Source organism: Mobula birostris, chromosome X, assembly GCF_030028105.1.
Source record: "Mobula birostris isolate sMobBir1 chromosome X, sMobBir1.hap1, whole genome shotgun sequence".
In the NCBI taxonomy this organism is placed as follows: domain Eukaryota; kingdom Metazoa; phylum Chordata; class Chondrichthyes; order Myliobatiformes; family Myliobatidae; genus Mobula; species Mobula birostris.
In genome coordinates, this window is record NC_092402.1 from 67294030 (window position 1) to 67316088 (window position 22059).

The 22059-nt window shown below is 42.8% G+C and overlaps 2 protein-coding genes across 4 annotated transcripts in view; one reads left to right on the forward strand and one right to left on the reverse strand.

Moving 5' to 3' along the window:
* Positions 1–22059, forward strand: part of fkbp11 (FKBP prolyl isomerase 11) — a 45139-nt gene that overhangs the window by 18793 nt on the left and 4287 nt on the right. The window lies entirely within an intron of this gene.
* The window catches only part of ccdc65 (coiled-coil domain containing 65), a 37117-nt gene that overhangs the window by 9923 nt on the left and 5135 nt on the right, over positions 1–22059 (reverse strand). For 2 of the 3 annotated variants that reach the window (XM_072248804.1, XM_072248803.1), the window contains exons 2-6: positions 21275–21427; positions 12014–12181; positions 10159–10328; positions 4196–4334; positions 1006–1203 (exon numbers count right to left, since the gene is read on the reverse strand). In XM_072248804.1, coding sequence (XP_072104905.1) covers positions 1006–1203; positions 4196–4334; positions 10159–10328; positions 12014–12181; positions 21275–21406 — 807 coding nt within the window. In that variant the 5' untranslated portion in view covers positions 21407–21427. The remainder of the gene's footprint in view (positions 1–1005; positions 1204–4195; positions 4335–10158; positions 10329–12013; positions 12182–21274; positions 21428–22059) is intronic. The other variant, XM_072248805.1, reaches the window with a different exon arrangement.

The following is a 22059-nucleotide window of genomic DNA, read 5'->3' on the forward strand; positions in this document are numbered from 1 at the left end:
CTTCAATCGACCTTCGGGTTTTGATCTTCAGTATCAATCCCAGGGCTCATTGATGATAATGAATGAGGACCCTGGATGAAGGCTCCAAACCTGAGGACTTAAACTCTTAGACTCTCCACTGTCTGGGGTCCTGAACACTTGGGTTCAGACTCCGGTCTTGCTGACTCACATCTCTGAGGATTCACCGGCCCACATGGAGCTCCGACCCTGGAACACAATGAAAATCTGCTGAACTTGGGAGGGTTGGGGGGTGGGGGGGGCTCCACCAGCCCACTGGCCCGACATCCAAACTTGGATGTTTTTCAGCCCACATCCATGTCGCTGACCTTCTAACGCGGAGCACGGTGCGGAAGCCTAGACTCTGGCCTGACCTCTAACTTCCTTATGTCCCTATCTCTAAAGCCTAACCTGATATCTAACTCCCTTCTCTGTTCCTGGAACCATCCGTACAAACCTAAGCTTAAAATAAAACAACTAAGTCTGAGCCACAGCCTCAATGGAGATTGCCGCTTGGCGCCATCTTGATCGGAAGGTACTGGTACACAATTTTTGAAGTAGAAAACTGAAGAAACCAGTGGAGCAATTTTATACATTCATTCTCCCAATCATGTTACCAAGAGTACTTAAGGTGAATTTTCAAGTGCTTGCCTTACAACTTACCATCCACTAAAATAAGTTTGTCTGAGATTTCCAAATACATTAAACACCACTCACACTCATCCCACTATCACTGGTCATTCATAAAATCCACCTGAAAGTTTATTGGAGAACATGGCATACTTGGAGCTCACATGGCACAATACAGTTCAGAGGAGCAGGTATTTAGAAAGTTAAGAGGGACAAGAAAAATTGCAACAGAAAGAGCATTATTAATATTCTAAACAAGTGTTAAAGAGACACGCAGGTCCACTTTCTGTCCGTGTACGTACACACACACACACACACACACACCTTATACTCCACAACAACTATGGTGAACTACATAGGTTTTTTCATCACACTTACTTGGATTTTCTGCGCCTCTTTCATTTGTATTTCAGTCTCTTCTGAACTCTTCTCATCTCGTGCCTTCAGTGTTTCAAATGCAATTTTTCTATCCTCGGTTGCGTTGACGTAGTTCGTTAGTCCAAGATGGAACTCCACCCGCAGTTCTTCCACCAACCCTTCCAGGTGAACACGGAGAGAATGCTTCTGCTCCAGGCCCTAAATGCGGCAAAAACATTATTTCTCTTAATGAGCGCCAACATGCTGTTGGGCCAAGTAATTTGGAAATAAATAAATATGACAAATAATAGAAATGACTCTTTTCAGAAGCTAAATTTCCATAATTCTGCCATAATTTCTGTGACAGCAATTCTAATAAATTCTACTAAAATACAGGAATCATCTTTAATTCCTACGTGTAACATTAGCACTGATGAAATCAATCTTCCTCTTGATCTTGAGTCTTAGGTTGCTCAATGAAATAAAAAACTGAAGAGGAAAGTTATTTGTCTAGCGAAAGCCTGAACTAGGGGGCATGGGAGGGGAGAGATTTAATAGGACCTGAGGGGCAATTTTTTTTTTACACAAAGGGTGCTATCAATGTGGAATGAGCTGCTAGAGGAACTGGTTAAGGCACATACAGTATATTAACAACTTTTAAAAGACAGTAGGACAGGAACATGGATAGAAAAGGTTTAGAAGGTTACAGGCCAAATGCTGGTAAATGGGACTAGCTTGGATGGGGCATCTTACATGGACCAGTGGACCGATGAGCCTGTTTCCATGCTCTATAAGCCTAAGGGCCAATTGAAAGAACCTCGCACATAATTTAATTGGGGAGCGGAGGGGTTAAATTCTCTGAGGTTTCTTCAATTGGCCCCTAGAGGAAGTTAGTCTAGAACTTAAACCTGGTGTTAGGCAAGATAGCAGAAGATTAATAGAAGTGAATAACAAAAGAATGTTCAGTCCCACAGTACAGGTTCATTGACTACTGACAGCATCTTGTAGTAGCTTAGAAGCTGGAGGGAGCACTCTCTAGGACGACATAGATCACGTATAGTGGTTAGTGTGATGCTATTACAGCTTGGGGCGTCGGAGTTCTTCGTTCAATTCCAGAGTCCTCTAAGAAAGTTTGTACCTTCTTCCCATCTGCATGTGGGTTCCCTCCCACAAACCAAATCTGCATCAGTTATTAGGTTAATTGGTCATTGTAAATTGTTCTGTGACTAGGCTTGGGTTAGATAGGTGAGTTGCTGGGTGGCTCGGCTCAGTGGGATGGAAGGGTCTTTTCCAGGCTGTATCTCGTAATAAATAAATAGGTTAGATTGTGGTTAGCACAATGCTTTACAGCACCAGTGGTCGGTATTCAATCCCTGCCGTTGTCGGCAAGGCTTTGTACATTCTCCCTGTGGCTTGGGTTTCCTCCACGTGTTCCAGTTTCCTCCCATATTCCAAAGACATACTGTTAGGGTTAGGTTTAGTGAGTTGTGGGAATGCATTGTTGGCGCCGGATGTGTGGCAACACTGCAACACTTGAAGGCTGGCCCCAGCACAATCCTCACTGATTTGATTTGACGCAACTAACGCATTTCACTGCATGTTTCAATGTACATGTGACAAATAAAGCTAATCTTTAAATCCTCCTTTATCTTTATGTAACTTTAACAATTGGGTAGCACCCTTGCCCATCGTAGTGCATACTAGAAGTCTGGGTATGTCTGCCCTTGATTTTCTCTCCACTATGAAATCAGTTGATCAAATCATGGTAATGGACTGCCAATGGACAAGACTGGTAATCAATAGACTTACATGGCATCATAGCCATGTAATAAACAGACAAAATCATTCCTCTCTCGGACCATCTGCTACCTCAGTGATTACTATTCAGTGAGAATTGACAAGTTCCTTGAATCTGGATCGTTTCATCCATGTCTCAAAAAACTTCCAGGTTTCCCTGATGACTCTTTGAACCCTATCTGTGAGGAAAGATCCAGTTCAAAGTCCTTGATTGGAGGAAGGCCAAACTGGACTGTTCCAGAACCTAGCTGGATAGTAAGCAAGTCCAGAGTTGGTGGTGGGTGTGGGAATTTAGCTGGACTCGACTCTGTGGGTCCATTACCCCCATAACCCATTAGCACACTAACTCTTGGTGTTATATTTCATACGTGCAATAAAAGTGGATGCTGCTTTAGTTCGAACACAAAAGTGCATTTGCTACTTAGCAGTTCTATAATAATGTTTGAATCCAGAAAACTAGCAAACTTATCAGCCAGGATTTAATGTTAAGATGAGATATTCTACTGTTGGATGCATCAGCAAGGGAGATGAGGCTGAGTACAGGGCTACGGTAGGAAACTTTGTCACATGGTGTGAGCAGAATTATCTGCAGCTTAATGTGAAAAAGACTAAGGAGCTGGTGGTAGACCTGAGGAGAGCTAAGGTACCGGTGACCCCTGTTTCCATCCAGGGGGTCAGTGTGGACATGGTGGAGGATTACAAATACCTGGGGATACGAATTGACAATAAACTGGACTGGTCAAAGAACACTAAGGCTGTCTACAAGAAGGGTCAGAGCCGTCTCTATTTCCTGAGGAGACTGAGGTCCTTTAACATCTGCCGGATGATGCTGAGGATGTTCTACGAGTCTGTGGTGGCCAGTGCTATCATGTTTGCTGTTGTGTGCTGGGGCAGCAGGCTGAGGGTAGCAGACACCAACAGAATCAACAAACTCATTCCTAAGGCCAGAGATGTTGTGGGGATGGAACTGGACTCTCTCACGGTGGTGTCTGAAAAGAGGATGCTGTCTAAGTTGCATGCCATCTTGGACAATGTCTCCCATCCACTACATAATGTACTGGGTGGGCACAGGAGTACATTCAGCCAGAGACTCATTCCACCGAGATGCAACACAGAGCGTCATAGGAAGTCATTCCTGCCTGTGGCCACCAAACTTTACAACTCCTCCCTTGGAGGGTCAGACACCCTGAGCCAATAGGCTGGTCCTGGACTTATTTCCTGGCATAATTTACATATTACTATTTAACTCTTTATGGTTTTATTACTATTTATTATTTATGGTGCAACTGTAACGAAAGCCAATTTCCCCCGGGATCAATAAAGTATGAGTATGACTATGACTATTTCTAATTTAACTCCTATATTTGATCATATGGTATCCACATCTTGTTCAGCAGCGTTCAAGTTTCCTTACCTTGTGTATGAGGTCTTCCTTTGTGTTAGTAAATTCTTGCCATGCATTATTTGAGATCTCAGTAAAGATCTGGTCTATTGCACAGATGAGATGCTCCAGTTTGGTCTTCTCCCGCTCATGCTGTGCCATCATCTGTTGTCTGTGCAGAAAGAAACTGACTTAAACAACTACTATAATAACAACCACTTTATTAAATGTAACATATAAATAAATCATTTAATTACACTTTGCTCTCTTGCATCATTAAAAGATCATTACGCTAATTAATTGTTTTTTTCTAAATTGAAACAGACTGTAAACACTTTGTAAAAGTTTACTATTTCAGAGTTTGAGAACTTCCTGATGACAAGATATATCCAGAGGACTGGAAAATTGCAAATATCACTCCACTCTTCTATAAGGGAGGAAGGCAGAAGAAAGGAAATTATAGGCCAATTTGTCTGATCTCAGTGGTTGGGAAGATGTTGGAGTCAATTGTTAAGGATGTGGTTTCAGGGTACTTGGAGGCACATGACAAAATAGGTCATATTCTGCATGGAGGCCGGTGACCAGTGGTGTGCCTCAGGGATCTGTTCTGGGACTCCTATTCTTCATGATTTTTATAAATGACCTGGATGAGGAAGTGGAAGGATGGGTTAGTAAATTTGCTGATGACACAAAGGTTGGGGGTGTTGTGGATAGTGTGGAGGGCTGTCAGAGGTTACAGCGGGACATTGATAGGATGCAAAACTGTGCTGAGAAGTGGCAGATGGAGTTCAACCCAGATAAGTGTGAAGTGGTTCATTTTGGTAGGTCAAATATGATGGCAGAATATAGTATTAATGGTAAGATTCTTGGCAGTGTGGAGGACCAGAGGGATCTTGGGGTCCGAGTGCATAGGACACTCAAAGCAGCTGCACAGGTTGACTCTGTGGTTAAGAAAGCATACGGTGCATTGGCCTTTATCAATGATGGGATTGAGTTTAGGAGCTGAGAGGTAATGTTGCAGCTGTATAGGACCCTGGTCAGACCCCACTGTGCTCAATTCTGGTTGCCTCACTACAGGAAGGATGTGGAAACCATTGAAAGGGTGCAGAGGAGATTTACAAGGATGTTGCCTGGATTGGGGAGTGTGCCTTATGAGAATAGGTTGAGTGAACTGGGCCTTTTCTCCTTGGAGCAACGGAGGATGAGAGGTGACCTGATAGAGGCGTATAAGATGATGAGAGGCGTCAATCGTGTGGATAGTCAGAGACTTTTTCCCAGGACTGAAATGGCTAGCACAAGAGGGCACAGTTTTAAGGTGCTTGGAAGTAGGTACAGAGGAGATGTCAGGGGTAAGTTTTTTATGCAGAGAGTGGTGAGTGTGTGGAATGGGCTGCCAGCGACAGTGGTGGAGGCAGATACAATAGGGTCTTTTAAGAGACTCCTGGACAGGTACGTGGAGCTTAGAAAACTAGAGGGCTATGGGTAACCCTAGGTAATTTCTAAGGTAAGGACATGTTTAGCACAGCTTTGTGGGCCGAAGGGCCTGTATTGTGCTGTAGGGTTTCAATGTTTAAGATATTGTGAGGCCTAATTAGGAGTATTGTATCCAGTTTTGGTCACTTGCCTACAGGAAAGAGGCAAATAAGGTTGAAAGAGTACAGAGAAAATTTACAAGGATGTTGCTGGGTCTGAAGGACCTGACTTATAAGGAAAGATTGAATAGATTAGGACTTTATTCCTTAGAATGTATAAGATTGAGAGGAGATTTGACAGAGGTATACAAAATTATGAAAGGTATAGATAGGGTAAATGCAAGCAGGCTTTTTCCACTGAGGTTGGGCAGAACTACAACCAGAGGTCATGGGTTAAGGGTGAAAGGTGAAAAGTTTAAAGGGAACACAAGGAGAAACTTCCCTCAGAGGGTCGTGAGACTGTGGAACAAGCTGCTGGCGGAAGTGGTGCTCAATTTCAATGTTTAAGTGAAGTTTGGGTAAGTACATGGATGGAGGATTATGGTCCTGGTGCAGGTCGATGAGAGTAGGCAGTTTAAATGGTTTTGGCATGGGCTAGATGGGCCGTACTTTTCTATGACTATTTTCTAAATGGGGAGAAAATTCAAAAATCAGAGGTGCATAGGGACATGCAGGATTCCCTAAAGGTTTATTTGTAGGTTGAGTTGGTGGTGAGGAAGGCAAATGCAATGTTAGCATTCATTTTGAGAGGACTAGAATACAAAAGCAAGGATGTAATGCTGAGGCTTTATAAGGCACTGGTGAGGCCTCATTTGGAGTATTGTGAACAGTTTTGGGCCCCTTATTTAAGAAAGGCTATGCTGATATTGGAGAGGGTTCAAAGGAGGTTCACAAAAATGATTCCAGGAATGAAAGGCTTATCATGTGAGGAGCAATTGATGGCTCTGGGTCTTAACTTGCTGGAATTTAGAAGAATGAGGGAGGAGGATCATTCCCACACTCCTGATTGAGAAGTTGCAGAACCTGGGCCTCTGTACCTCCCTCTGCAATTGGATCCTCAACTTCCTAACCAGAAGACCACAATCTGCGGATTGGTGATAACATAGTCTCCTTGCTGACGATCAACACTGGCACACCTCAGGGTGTGTGCTAGCCCACTGCTCTACTCCCTCTATACCCATGACTGTGTGGCTCAGCATAGCTCAAATACCACTGATAAATTTGCTGATGACTCAACCATTGTTGGTAGAATCTCAGGTGATGACAAGAGGGCATACAGGAGTGAGATATGCCAAGTAGTGGAGTGGTGCCGCAGCAACAACCTGGCACTCAATGTCAGTAACATGAAAGAGCTGATTATGAACTTCAGGAAGGGTAAGACGAAGGAACACATACCAATCCCCATAGAGGGATCAGAAGTGGAGAGAGTGAGCAGCTTCAAGTTCCTGGGTGTCAAGATCTCTGAGAATCTAACCTGCTCCCACATATCGATGTAGTTATAAAAAAGGCAAGACAGCGACTATATTAGGAGTTTGAAGCGATTTGGCGTGTTAACAAATACACTCAAAAACTTCTATAGATGTGCTGTGGAGAGCATTCTGACAGGCTGCATCACTGTCTGGTATGGAGGGGCTACTGCACAGAACTGAAAGAAGCTGCAGAGGGTTGTAAATCTAGTCAGCTCCATCTTGGGTACTAGCCTACAAAGTACCCAGGACGTCTAGGGAGCGGTGTCTCAGAAAGGCAGCATCCATTATTAAGGACCTCCAACACCCAGGGCATGTCCTTTTCTCACTGTTACCATCAAGTAGGAGGTACAGAAACCTGAAGGCACACACTCAGCAATTCAGGAACAGCTTCTTCCCCTCTGCCATCTGATTCCTAAATGGACATTGAACCCTTAGACACTAACTCACTTTTTTAAAATATATGTATTTGTTTTTTGCACTTTTTAAAATCTATTCAATATTCGTATACTATAATTTACTTATTTATTAATTATTATTTTTTAATTTTTTTCATATTATGTATTGCATTGAACTGCTGCTGCTAAGTTAACAAATTTCACGTCACATGCCGGTCCCATGCCTGATTCAGATTCTGAATGTCATTGAAACCTATCAAATATTGAACGGCCTAGATAGAGTGGATGTGGAGAGAATGTTTCCAATTGTGGGGGAGTCTAGGATCAGAGGGCACAGCCTCAGAATAGAGGGACGTCCATTTAAAATGGAGATGAGGAGGAATTTCTTTAGCCAGACAGTGGAATTCGTTGCCACAGGTGGCTGTAGAGTCCAGGTCATTGGATGGTTGATAGGTTCTTGATTAGTCAAGACATGAAGGGATATGAGGAGAAGGCATGAGACTGGGGCTGAAAGGGAAAATGGATCAGCCATGATGAAATGGCGGAGCAGGCTCCATGGGCCAAATAGCCTAATTCTGCTCGTATATGTTATGGACTTGTATATTAATATAATTAGGGAAATAATAGCACAGTGGTTAATTTACTAGACTAGTATCCACAGCTATTGATCTGGAGACAAGGGCTTGCATTCCCACCATGCAATTAAGTAATTTAAATCTAGTTAATTAAATTCACCAAAGTTAAAATCCAAGCATCAGTAATAAGAAAGTATTTCACTGTCATAAAACATGTTCATTAGTAGCTTTCAGGGTCTTGCCTTTTGCAGCTATACTGTATAAGACTTTGATGAGGCCTCAGTTGGAGTATTTAGTATTTTGGTTGAATCATTCCAGGAAGGATGCTGCATGGATTAGAGGGCATGTGCAAGAAGGAGAGGTTGGACAAATTTAGATTGCTTTCTCTGGAGTGTCAGAGGCTGAGAGGAGACCTAATAGAAGTTTATAAAATTATGAGAGGCAGACATAGGGTAGACAGGCAGAGAATTTTTTCAAAGTTAGAAATGTCAAATACTAAATCCATTTGAGGCAAAAGAGTGTACGTTTAAAGGAGATGTGCAAGACAAGCTTTTGTTTTTAAACAGAGTGATAGCGCCAAGAACATACTGCTGGGGTTGGTGGTGGAAGCAGATATAATAGTGGTGTTTCAGAGGCTTTGGATAGGCACCAAAGAAAGTGGAAGGATAGGGATCATGTGTAAGGTAGGGGGGATTAGTTTAATTTGACAACATGTTTGGCATAAATATCACAAGCTGAAGGGATTGTTCCTGAGCTGCACTGTTCTATGTTGTTTATGTGATTCCAGACCCATTAATATGCTTGAATCAGAATCAGGTTTATTTTCATTGACATATGTTGTGAAATTTGTTGTTTTGCAGCAACTACAGTGCAAGACATAAAAATTACTATAAGTTGTAAAATAAATAGTGCCAAAGGACGAATAGCAAGGTAGTATTCACGGGTCCATGGACTGTTCAGAAACTGATGGCAGTGACAAAGAAGCTTTCCTAAATTGTTGAGTGTGGGTCTTCAGGCTCCTAAACCTCCTCCCTGATGGTAGTAACGAGAAGAGGGCATGTCCCAGATGGTCAGGGTCTTTAACAATGTGTGCCGCTCGCTTGAGGTACCGCCTTATTGTACTTGGTGGTGTGGAGGGTTGCGCCCGTGATAAAGCGGGCTAAATCGGAAACCCTCCACAGCTTTTTCCATAACAGGCAGTGATGCAACCAGTCAGAATGCTCCACCATACACCTGTAGGAATCTCCGAGAGTCTTTGGTGACATGCCAAATCTCCTCAAACTTCTAATGAAGTAGAGCCACTGTCATGCCTTCTTCGTAATAGCATCAGTGCCTTCAACCGGGATGGATCCTCTGTGATGCTGACTATTAACTGTACTATGAAATGGCCTAGTAAGCCATTTAGATCCTAAGGTTGTCATAGCCGGGGGGTGGTAGTGGGGATAAGCACCCACTACCTATAAAGTGCTCCAAATGGCGTGTGGCTCTAACACCCTCTGACAACCAAGTCCAACTCTTGGCCTTCACGTGTGGCTTAGCTACTAGGCCCAGTGAAACTGTTTCTACTGACAAGAGAAGGGGCAAAGGCGGACCACTGGCCCCTCAAAACCAGTTGCTACGGACAGGTGGGGCTCAACAGCCTTGGTTTTAAACCTCCGCTGCCTTGTGGCCATACCCACCCATGGGAAAGGCTTCAGGGGTAAACCCCGAGGAAGAAATCCAGAGCTGGGGTCCCTAAGGCAGTTTGATGTTGTTTACAACTTCACTCTGGCAACCTCTGCGATGACACTGGTGCCAAGCTGTATCGGCGCTTGCCCTTCCCTTGGACTATATCAGTGACGTGGAGAGGGGGAACCCGCTGCATGGGCAACAGCTGGTTCTTCAAATCTTCCCGCCCAGGCTTGCTCCCTGGAGAGGACACAGTTCACCAGAGGCACAAACCATGATCCCCTGGGATCAATGGCTGCCTACTAGTTCATTAAATGTTGTATTTGACAGTGAAGTCTACATGTAGGGAAAGAATATAACGCAATTTTGTTGGTGTCCTAAGCTTACTTTCAATGAATGCTCAAATTGGAGACTGACCTCTCAACATCAAGTTCTTCTTTTAGTAACACCAACTCTGCCTCAAATTCATCCTCTAGTACGACCAGTCTACTCCGCTGCAAATCCATCAACTTATCTACATTCTGAACATGGTTACGCATGGCTCTCATATACTGCTGTTCTGCCTCTTCCAAATCCTTTGTTAAAGCCTGGATAAAGAGTAATTTAAAATATATTAGTGGATCTACTGATGGCTTTAGTAAGTTAAACTTGCTCTTTCAACACCATTCTCTCTGGTTTGGTAGTCTGGTGTTCTACTGCCCCATACTGCCCGAAAGATTTTGCTGCAATATGGGACTTAACAGGAAGGTGAAATACAGACTGAGGATTTCTGATTCAGAGTTTCAGTTGTAGCATCTGTGCAAAGTATATACAGAACTTCCCCCCAAAAAAAAGTATGAAGTGAATTGTTAAATCTCCTGGGGTGGATGTGCTATGGTTCTATGTTCTGTAAAAGAAAAATAATTAAAATACTAGCTATTTCACTTATGTTATTATAAGGAGGATTTTGTAGTAATCACCAGACTGAAATTTTAGCCAAAAGGCTACTTCCTCAAAAAAACCTCACTTTCTGCGTACTTTCACTGTCTGTCTACATTTCTTACTACTAACTGATCTTTCCTGACTAAGTGCCTGCATTTAATAATCCCCAATCCTAACTGTTGATCAAAAACGAACCTGAGATATTGGATCATTATGAAACTCAACACTTCATCCTATGAGTGCATCAGGATATCGACCATTAATTGCTAAAAGAACATTGTTTGTGAAAGCACACTGTACCTACAATGTAGAGATATTAGGGTTGTTCCTGTGACTCACTGCATCCAATAGGAAGTGCAAAGATTTGTGTTTGTTTATGCACTTGCCAGCCAGCAGTTGCTCTGCCTAATTAATGAGGGATGAAAGTATGCAAAATGATTAGTAAATTTGCAGATGACACAAAAATTAGTGAAGTCGTTATGAGCAAAGAACATAGTCTAAGAATACAGCAGGACATAGATTAACCATAAAGTTAGGTGGATCATTAGCAGATGGAATTTAATCCAGACATGTGAGATAATGCATTTTGGGTAGTTACATTCTGAAATGCCAGGAACGTTAAGAGTGTTGATATACAGAGGGACCTTGTGATGCAAATTCTTAGCACATTGAAAGCAGAGATACAGCTGGAGAGCATAGTGAAAAATGCTTTCAGTATACTTGTCTTCATTGTCAAGATATTGATTAGTAGAGTTGAGACATTGGTTAGACCACATTTGGAGTATTGTGCACAGTTCTGGTTCCAACACTCCAGGAAGGATGTGGTAGCAATAGAGTGCAGAAGAGATTCGCTAAGATGTTGCCTGGAATGAGGGTTGTAGTTATGAGAGATTCTCACTGGAACTGAGGAGGCTGAAGGGTGACTTTATAAAGGTTTATAAAATTAATGAAGGGCATGGATATGACAGATAAGAGTCATTTATCCAGGGCAGTGGAGTCTAGAACTAGAGGGCACAGGCTTGTAGTGAGAGGAGAGAAATTTAAAGGACTCTGCGAGGTAACGTTTTCACACAGAGGGTAATGGTTATCTGGAATGAGCTGCCAAAGGCAGTGGTGGAGGCAGATACAATTACAATGTTAAAAAGGTATCTGGACAGACACCCCAACAGGAAAGTGTAGAGGAATACAAGCACATGGGATTAGTACAGATAGGCATCATAGTCAGCATGGATGAGGTGAGCCGAAAGGGCCCAATGCGGTGCTCTACAGTTCTACTTCCTCTCCTTTTTCAACAATAGAGTTGCAACTCACAATAAGTTTAGTTAGTGACAATGGTAATTTCAGCTCTCACCCTGATGATGCCATCTTTCCGATCTACAATTCTTTCAAAGACATGACTCAAAATCTCAATGTCCTTCCGTAAATCTGCAGCTTTAGCTTCTCGCATCACAGTGCGCCATTTCTCAGTTAGCTTTAAGATGTTGATACGGGTGTTGTGTTGTTCTTTGGACAGTTTGTCCTGCACGATACAAATGGAAGGAACACGGTAAGTCGCACCAAAATATAACAGTATGTAAATAGCAGGTTGTTGTAAATCTGGCAGCTAGTAGCCTGCATCATCCACTAGTAAAACTATCAATGTTTTCCATTATTTCTCTGTGAAACTGGCAGCAATTCAAGAATTTATGTGTATGTGCTGTTCAATAGTGAGTCCTAAACCATATTTCAGAAGTTAATTTTTTTTAAATGTTGATTTTTGCCTTCTGAATTACACAGTGAACAACCTTCAATGTGATTGGCTGTTCTGTCATCTTGATTTCAACATAACTGCAGGACACAATAGTCCCTTTTAAACTGAGCCTGAAGAAATTGATGTCGTTATATCTGTTGGAACTTCGTTTGAGGTCTGGTGGGAAGTGCCATCATCTTCCGTTGACTATAAGTTCCAGGCAATAAGTTGGCTTTGATTATCAGAAGGGACTATTCCTTAAACTCACTGCTTGCTATTTGTCACAAAGTATTTGTTGCTCCTGACAAGCAAGTCACCTGCAAAAGAAATGAAGTTGGGAGAAGATACGCCACATCACACTCCCCACTTCTTACCTGCAAGTTTATAATTTAGAAATAGATATAGCCATAGACATACTTTATTGATCCCGAGGGAAATTGAGTTTCGTTACAGCTGCACCAACCAAGAATAGAGCATAAATATAGAAATACAAAAACCACAAACAATCAAACAACAATATGCAAACTATGCCAGATGGAAATAAGTCCAGGACCAGCCTATTGGCTCAGGGTGTCTGACCCTCCACGGGAGGAGCTGCAAAGTTCGATGGCCACAGGCAGGAACAACCTCCGATGATGCCCAGTGTTGTATCTCGGTGGAAACAAAAAATAAAACCAAAACAAAACAAAAAATATATCTGCTACCTTCCTCCCTATATAAAGGAAGCACACTGAATATATCATCGTATGTACATGGTAATCAAAATGACAGATTCAGACCCAGATCTCTCAAGTCACACTTAATTCTCATGATAGCCACTGTTTTTTGCAGAACTTTTGACAGCTTGCCAAGTGTTTAGCTACAAAACAAGTTTGCAATCTTAAGTCGCTGTCTTTGCTCATCACCATATTGTTTCCTGTGGCTTGACATTTCCATTACTGCATGGGATTCAGCGATAGACAGCATTGTGTGGTCAAGCCTGCAAAACAAGTTTTTTTCCCCCAGAAGCAGGCCACAGAAACAGATAAGACCATAAAACAGATGACAGATTATAAAGGTATAAGTGACCACAATTTTTTTTTTTGGCATCAGTCAAGGTAGATTTACAAACTTCAACAAAAATCTCTCTTTCTCTCATATATGTATGTGTGTGTAAAATATATAAAAATATAATACATACAGGAAGATATGGTTTTCAAAAATACTGTGTCACACTATTGGACCACAGGATAGCAATTAAACTACATTTGTAAACATTTTAGGAAAATAATAATACCCAAATATGAACAGCAACCAATTTTGTTAAAAAAATCAAAAGGATCTGGATTATATATACTTTGACTATCCCTTCATCTTTGCCTGGTCCATCTCCAATTCTCAGTGATCTTGTTGCCTCTACCTCCATCTCTCCAAGTAGGCCAGTGACCCAAATCCACTCTAAGCCACTGACTCCTAAAGTTATGTTGATAATTCTGCCTCCAAATTCAATTCCTTTGTAGATTCTATTCCATTCTCTATTTTCTTAGTTTCCATTTGATTTGTTCTGACAATGGTACCTCCTTTATTTGGATTACAAATACATCTTTCATTCGCGTTGTGGTTAACAAGGCCCTGAACAGTATTCATATAATTTTCTGTAATTTTAATATCAATCATTCTCTTTAATGCTAGAATCAAAACAAAAGCTTCCCGATGTCCTCATCCTCAACGTTCAATGGATCATTTCCCCATAGTGCTCAATATCTGCAGGTAATTGATGTCAAGCCCACAAATTAAACAGGAATGTTTGTTACTGTATTTTAGTTACTGCCTGTTACACTGCTGGATTTTAGGACAGCAATGAAGATCCTCCATCTCTGTCATTAACCACCTTCTCTATTGTGCCCCAGGTGTAGTGCAAGAGTCCTCATTTCTGCCTCTACATTACAGCACCAAGTTTTCTTTGGTCTCCTGCATTTCCTCCACCCTTCAGGGATTCAGTGAAGTTCTGTCTTGATGATGAAGTTGACCTCTCTTCTCATCAAGTACCCAATCCATAAACAATGTTTCCTCATGATGATTGAGGCCATGTCCTCTTGATAACACTGGAGGATCTTCCGGAGGCTCATGGTGAGGAATGATGACAGCTTGGCAAGGTCATTCCCTGTCCTGTGCCAGCATTCTGACCCGTAGAAGAGTGTGGACAGAACACAGCTCTGGTGCAGCTTCACCTTACTGTGGATGCTGTACTTGGTTGATCCCCATATGTTGCTCATTGATCTGAAGATGTTTCTAGCTTTGCTGAGTCTGCTCTGGATGCTGTCCTTGGTCCCAGCGTCCTGCTGAGTGATGCTGCCCAGTTAGATGAGTCTGCCAGCGCTGGGTAAGTCGATGTCACGTGCCTTGATGGGAGGAGGAGACTCTACATTGAGGGTCATGGTCTGAATCTTTCTCTCGCTGACTCTGAGTCCAGCCTGTCCTCTAAAGGTACATGGACACTTAGCTTTCTCTTGTGTGCTGGTATGTACGTGATAGTAATGCGAGTTCATCCACAAAGTCAAGGTCTTCTAAAGTAGAGAATAGAGTTCACCTAGTGCCTCTCTGCTCATCTTTCATTGTTTGCCTCATAGCCCAGTCAATCACCAGCTTAAATAATACCACCAACATCACACAGCCTTGCCTGACTCTTGTCTTGACTTCAAAGTTCAAATTGTAGTCCCCAACTGTGCAGGTGAAGCTAGCACAGAAACTCTGGACAATTTTGGCAGGGTTCCCCTATGATTTGAGAAGTGGTCAGAGGCTCTCCCTGTGGATGCTATCAAAAGCCTTTTCAAAATCCACGAAATTCACATACAGTTGTTTCTGCTACTCTCTGCACTTGTTCTATGATGTTATGCAGCACAAAGATCTGGTTGAAACAGCCTCTGTTTCTCCTGAAGCCAGTTTGCTCTTTCTTCAAGCACATATCAACAGCATCTGTAATCTGTTGGACAATGACTTTGGCGAGAATCTTGCTGGCAACTAACAAAAGTATGATGCCATGCCAGTTGTTGCAATTACTTAGTGCTCCTTTCTTGGGGATCCTAACAATGTCTCCATTTGTCCAGTCCTTGTTTATTTGTCCCTGTTCCCAGATATAGTAAACAGTGGTTGCAGGATGGCTGCTGCAACTTGTGGTTCAGCTTTGAACAGGTCGGCATTCAAATTGTCATGTCCTGGAGCTTTGCTGTTCATTAATGATTTAATCACAGCAACAATCTCTTCTTTCTTTGGTGGATCTGTATTGACATCAAGGTCCTCTGCTGCCTCTTGTATGTCAGGTTCTTCATCTGCTGGTGGTCTATTCAGTAATCCTCTGAAATACTCTGTCCAATATGCTTGTTACTCTTTCTCAGTTGTCAAAAGCAGACTGTTCTTATCTCTCACGGGACCACTGGTTCTTCCCTGGAGCTTTCCGCCCACCAATTTTGAAATCTTGCATATATTTCCCCAATCATCCTGATTGGCTGCTACTTCAGCCTCTTCTGCAAGGTCTGCCATGTAGACTCTCTTATCCTTTCTTGCAAACCTCTTCACCTTCTTGTTAGCTTCAGTATATGCTAGTTGAAGTTTCTGCTTAATTCGTGTTGACTTTGCATCTAACACTTTTTCTTTTTAATTTTCCGTATTTCAAGATGCAACACAGAGCGTCATAGGAAGTCATTCCTGCCTGTGGCCATCAAACTTTACAACTCCTCCCTTGGAGGGTCAGACACCCTGAGCCAATAGGCTGGTCCTGGACTTATTTCACAATTTACTGGCATAATTTACATATTACTATTGAACTATTTATGGTTTTATTACTATTGTTATGTACCCCGTAACTGGGTTGCCAAACCAGCAGAAATGGATCACTCAGTTGGAGTCTGGATTACTAGAACTAAGAAAGTTTTATTAAAGAAACAAGCAACACAGTACTCTAATCAAAAGGATAATAAATGCAACAGTTCAGCAATGATAAACACACATGTACACAGAATTAAGATAACAGGATCAATCAAGCTCTATCGTTGTCTAGGGGTAAATGACCAGTTTCAAAGTGACGCAAAGTTCAGTTCAATTTAGTTCAGTTCAGTTTGCAGTAATTGCTGCCGTGGGAGATGGACAGTGGGGGGAAGGAGAGAGAGAGCAAAACGAATGAATATTCAAAAACAGCTTCCACACAGACCTTTGCAGTCAGCTTTCGGGCAAGTCCTTTGTGATGTCATCTGAGGTCACAGACCGTGACCCCTCCGTTTCCAGATACGATCGTTTCTCTGCGGTGAACCCGGCACCCAGGCAAGGGTGGACACACACCAGGTTCCCGCTGATCGTGCCTTTCCACCCTGTGCGTCTATGGCCTGGTCCAGCAACCGGCCTTCCAAAACTTCCCACCGACTTGTGAGAGACACACCGCTTCCAGGGTCTCGTTACCTCGGGTGTCGTGTGTGTGCTGCCTTAGCGAACCTGTCCCTTTTTATCCCCCTGCTGGGGTATCGCCTGTCCATCACTTCAAACAGTTCAGGGTTCAAAGGGTGAGCCGATCTTGACAGCTCTCCTTCCATTACTCTCTCCCGTCCCTTCATTAACATCTCCAAATGCTGCTCCATTGTTTTCCTTATCTCTCTTTCTCCTGAAGACAGGCGGCAGACCAACTGCTGATCCCACTGGTGCCAGCACAGGACAGCTAACATCTTAATCTATGTGTATTCTCGTCACACTATTTAATTATTTATGGTGCAACTGTAACAAAAACCAATTTCCCCCGGGATCGATAAAGTATGACTATTTCTTCTAAGGCTGTTCATGTTTCTTGCTGTATCTATTCTTTGTTCTTCTATCCAGCTCTGTATCCTAGACAAGCCTTGCTGCTGCTCTCCTTGAAGACTGAAGCAATCCGTTTCCACATTATGTCTATCCTGTCTACCGACACATCCTCGTCAAGGTTTTGCAAGGCCTAGAATCTGTTCTAAAGCTGAATGGTGAAGGCAGATCTCACACTGGTGTCCTTAAGCTTTTCAACGTCAAAACGTCTTTGTACATGTGTTCTGGTTGCAGTGCTTCTCAGCCCGAGTTTCATCACTGCTACAACAAGTTGGTAATCACTTCCTGTATCTGCTCCTCTCTTCACCTTTACATCCTGCAAGGATTGTCTCCACATACTATTGATCATTAAAATGGTCGATCTATTTCTTGTCACATCCACTGGGAGAGCACCATGCCAGTTTGTGGATTTCATAGTGTGGGAAAAGGGTTCCCCCTATTACCAGATTGTTCATGGCGCAGAATTCCACCACTTTCACCATTGTTACTCATCGTTCCACATCCACGCGTGCCCATGACCCTATTGAAGTGTGAGTTGTTATTTCCCACTTTGGCATTTAGGTCTCCCATGAAGATGATTATGTCATGGTGTGGTGTTAACTCTACCAACGATTGCAGCTGTTTGTAAAAAACATTATTTTCTTCAATGTCAATCGTTAGTTGCAGCACAGCATTGGATCACACTCACGTTCACTGCTTCCCTTTCAGCCTGACTCTCATCAGCCTACTGTACTGTTGATTGGTTTCCATTCCAGCAAACACTTCTCAATGCCTTTCTTCAAAATGACAGCTACACCATCATGATGATGATCACCTTCCCTTCCTGAGCATAAAACTGTTTCACCAGTTGCTGCTTTTAGTCTGCCAGACCCTGTCCATCTGCTTTCACTGACACCCAGTATATATGTAGGGTGTGACAATGCATTTCTAATTATTTGTGCTAGCTTGCCAGCTTTGCACATGGTTTGTACATTCCAAAAAACAATTTTGCCTTGATCTTGGTGGTTTTCATCATATCTGTAGCTTCCTCTTGGTTTTCACTACTGTCAGTCATGCAAATCCCGGTTGGAGACTTAGGGATACCATCACACACCAATATAAGAGTCTTCATTGCTGTTTCTGTAACAATTTTTTTGAGCAGTTATTAGCTCTGAGCTGAACCCCCCCCCCCCCCACAACCTGGAAGACCAGTGGACTTAGTCTGGCTTCTACCCTTTGACCTGTTTGGCATAGGTGATCCTACCAAGGGTCAAAGCACGAGGCACTGACTCCAGCCAACATAGCTCTCCAGGTCTTTGAGGCATGAAAAGCGTCAAAAACCTACACCAAGATTGTCGTCCTCTTGCAGGGTTACTGTATTTTAGTTACACATATACAGTACATGTGCCTTGACAATTTCCAGTATACGGTGGAGTTCAGTTGAGACTGTGAAATTACCAATGTGATTTTAATAATGGGGGGAGTTCAGTTGTGGGTGTGAAATTCCTAGTATGGTTATACTAATAATGGAGTTCAATTGCAGGTGTGAAATTACCTGTGGAGATGTTCAGCTGAACAAGTGAAATTACTCATCAATAACACGATGCTTCCTTGATGCCCAGAGTTTCACTTCAGACCTCATCACATCCTTGGTTGAAACAAAGTCAATGAGCTAAATTCTAGAAGTGAGAGAGATTGCCCTTGACATCAAGGAAACTTTTTGACTCAGTGTGGCATCAAGGAGCCCTGGCAAAACTGAGGTCAATGGACATAAAGGGGAAATATTCCAGTGGTTGGAGTTGTACCTTTCATAAAGAAAAATGGTCAGGGTTGGTGCAGGTTCATCATCCCAGGACATTACTGCAGGAGCTCCTCAGGGAAGAATCCTAGGCCTAACTATCTTCCACTTCTTTTTCCTCTAATGCCTTTTTCCCCATCATAAGGTTAAAAGTGGGATGTTCATTGATTATTGCACAGCGTTCAATTCCATTCACAGCTCCTCAGCAAATGAAGCAGACCGCACCTGTTTGCAGCAAGCCCTCGATAACATTCAGGCATGGACTTATATGTGGCAAATAAAGCTGTGCCACAAAATTATGAGACAATGACCATTCTCCAATAAGAGAGATTTCAGAGCAACACACACAAAATGCTGGAGGAACTCATCCGGTCAGGCAGCATCTATGGAAACATTTTGGGCTGAGGCCCTTCTTCAGGACTGGGAAAAAAGTGGGGGGAGGGGAAGGAGCCTAACTAGAAGTTGATAGGTGAAGCCAGGTGGATAAGGAAGGTAAAGGAGTGGAGATGAAGGAATCTGATAGGAAAGGAGAGCGGATCATAGGAGAAAGCGAAAGAGGAGGTGATGGGCAGGTGAGAAAAGGTAAGAGACCAGAATGAGGAATAGAAGGAGGAGGGGGAACGGAATTTTCTTTTACCGGAAGGAGAAATCAATGTTTATGCCATCAGATTGGAGGCTACCCAGATGTAATATAAGGTGTTGCTCCTCCACCCCGAAAATGGGCTCATCTTGGCACAAGGGGAGGCCATATACTGACATGTCGGAACAAGAATGGGAACCAGAATTAAAACATTTGGCCACCCGAAAGTTCTGCTTTTGGCGGATGGAGCGGAGGTGCTTGACAAAGTGGGCCCTCAATTTACGATGGGTCTCACCAATGTAGAGGTTGCAATGGGAGCACCAGACGCAGTAGATGACCTCAACAAATTCACAGGTAAAGTGTTACCATACCTGGGAGGACTGTTTTGGGTCCTGAAAGTTGGTGAGGCAGGAGGTGAATGGTCAGGTGTAGCACTTTGGCCGCTTGCAGGGATAAGTGCCGTGAGGAAGATTAGTGGGTGGGACAAATGGACAAGGGAGTCACAGAGGGAGCGAACCCTGTGGAAAGCAGAGAAAAGGGGAGGTGAAGATATGTTTAGTGGTAGGATTCCTTTGGAGATGGCAGAAGTTGCGGAGGATGATTGTTGGATACAGAGGTTTATGGGGTGGTAGGCAAGGACAAAAGGAACTCTATCACGGTGAAGATGTGGTGAGCATGGATGTGTAGGAAATGGAGGAGATGTGGGTGAGGGCAGCATCAATAGTGGAGAGAGGGAAACCCCGTTCTTTGAAGAAGGAGGATACAAATAGCTGGGACCCATGCGGATGCCCATGGCTACCCCTCGAGTCTGGAAAAAGTGGGAGCTAAAGAAAAAAAAAATGTTCAGGGTGAGAACCAGTTTTGCCAGACAGAGGAGGGTGGTGGTGGAGGGGGATTGGTTGGTTCTTTTGTCGAGAAAAAAATCAAACAAATTTAAGGGCTCCTTTTTGAAGGTTAGAAGCATATAGCAACTGAACATCAGTGGTGAAAATGAGACAGTCAAGGCCCAGGAATTTAAAGTTACCATGGAGATCAAGAGTATGAGATTCCAATCATCTTTACCTGTAGCATGATGGAATGGTTACTGAATTAATACAGCTCTCATATGCTCAAGAAGCTTGACACTATCCAGGACAAAGCAGCCCATTTGATCGATAGCCCATCCAGCCCCCTGAGTATTCATTCTCTCCACCACCAGTGTACAGTGGTTGCAGTGTGTACCATCTACAAAATGCAAATTTCTCAACAAGGTTACTCCAATAGCATTTCCTAAACCTGCACCTCTACCACCAAGAGCAGCAGGTGCAGGGGAACACCATCACCGACAGGTTCTCCTCAAAATTACATAACACCCTGACTTGGAAATATATCCACATCGCTGACTCTAAATCCTCCAACACACCTGTGGTAGCATCTCCACTAGAAGGACTGCAGTGGTTCAAGAAGTTGACTCACCAGTGCCTTCTCAAGGGGTGATTTGAGATGAGTAACAAACGTTGGCTTTGCCTGTGATGCTCAGTTTCCAGTAAACAAATAAAAATTTATAGAACAGTCTTATTGACAAAAGAACACAGTCTGTGACACATTTCAGATTCACAAGGTAAACAGTCTCAGTTTTACCTCCCATTTCTAAACAAATTAAGGCTCACAAAAATTGCTCAACCACACTTTACAAAAACACTAAAAATTTGTTTCCAGGATGTACCTTCAAGAATTGACTTAACATCTCCTCTTTCCTCCTTTGTATCTCTTCTTCATCCAGCATTTTCTGCCGCATATATAGCAGACGTTCCTCCTCACTCATCAAGTCTAATTTTTTAGTTTTTTGCTTAGACATGATGAATTAGTTTGAAAATTCCTAAAAAAAAACCCATAAATATCAAAAGCATAAATAAAAGACCATCTATTTAAAGCTTTCCAAAGAAATGCAATCTATTACAATCAAGAGCACTAGATCTTTATTTCAACTTAATTATAAATGGTTTCCTGAAAGGAAAATCCTGCCTGACAAACCTACTGCAATTCTTTGAGGAAATTACAAGGGGGTAGACAAAGGAAATGCAGTAGACGTTGTGTACTTGGATTTTCAGAAGGCCTTTGACAAGGTACCGCACATGAGGCTGCTAAGCAAGAGCCCATGGAATTACAGGGAAGTTACTAACGTGGGTGGAAAATTGACTGGTTGGCAGAAAACAAAGAGTAGGAATAAAGAGATCCTATTCTGGCTGGCTGCTGGTTACCAGTGGAGTCCCACAGGGGTCGATGTTGGGACTGCTGCTTTTTACGATGTATGTCAATGATTTGGACTACAGTATTAATGGATTTGTGGCTAAATTTGCCGATGATACAAAGATAGGTGGAGGAGCGGGTCGTGTTGAGGAAACAGAGAGCCTGCAGCGAGACTTTGATAGTTTAGGGAAATGGGCAAAGAAATGGCAAATGAAATACAACGTTGGAAAGTGTATGGTCATGCACTTTGGTGGAAGAAAT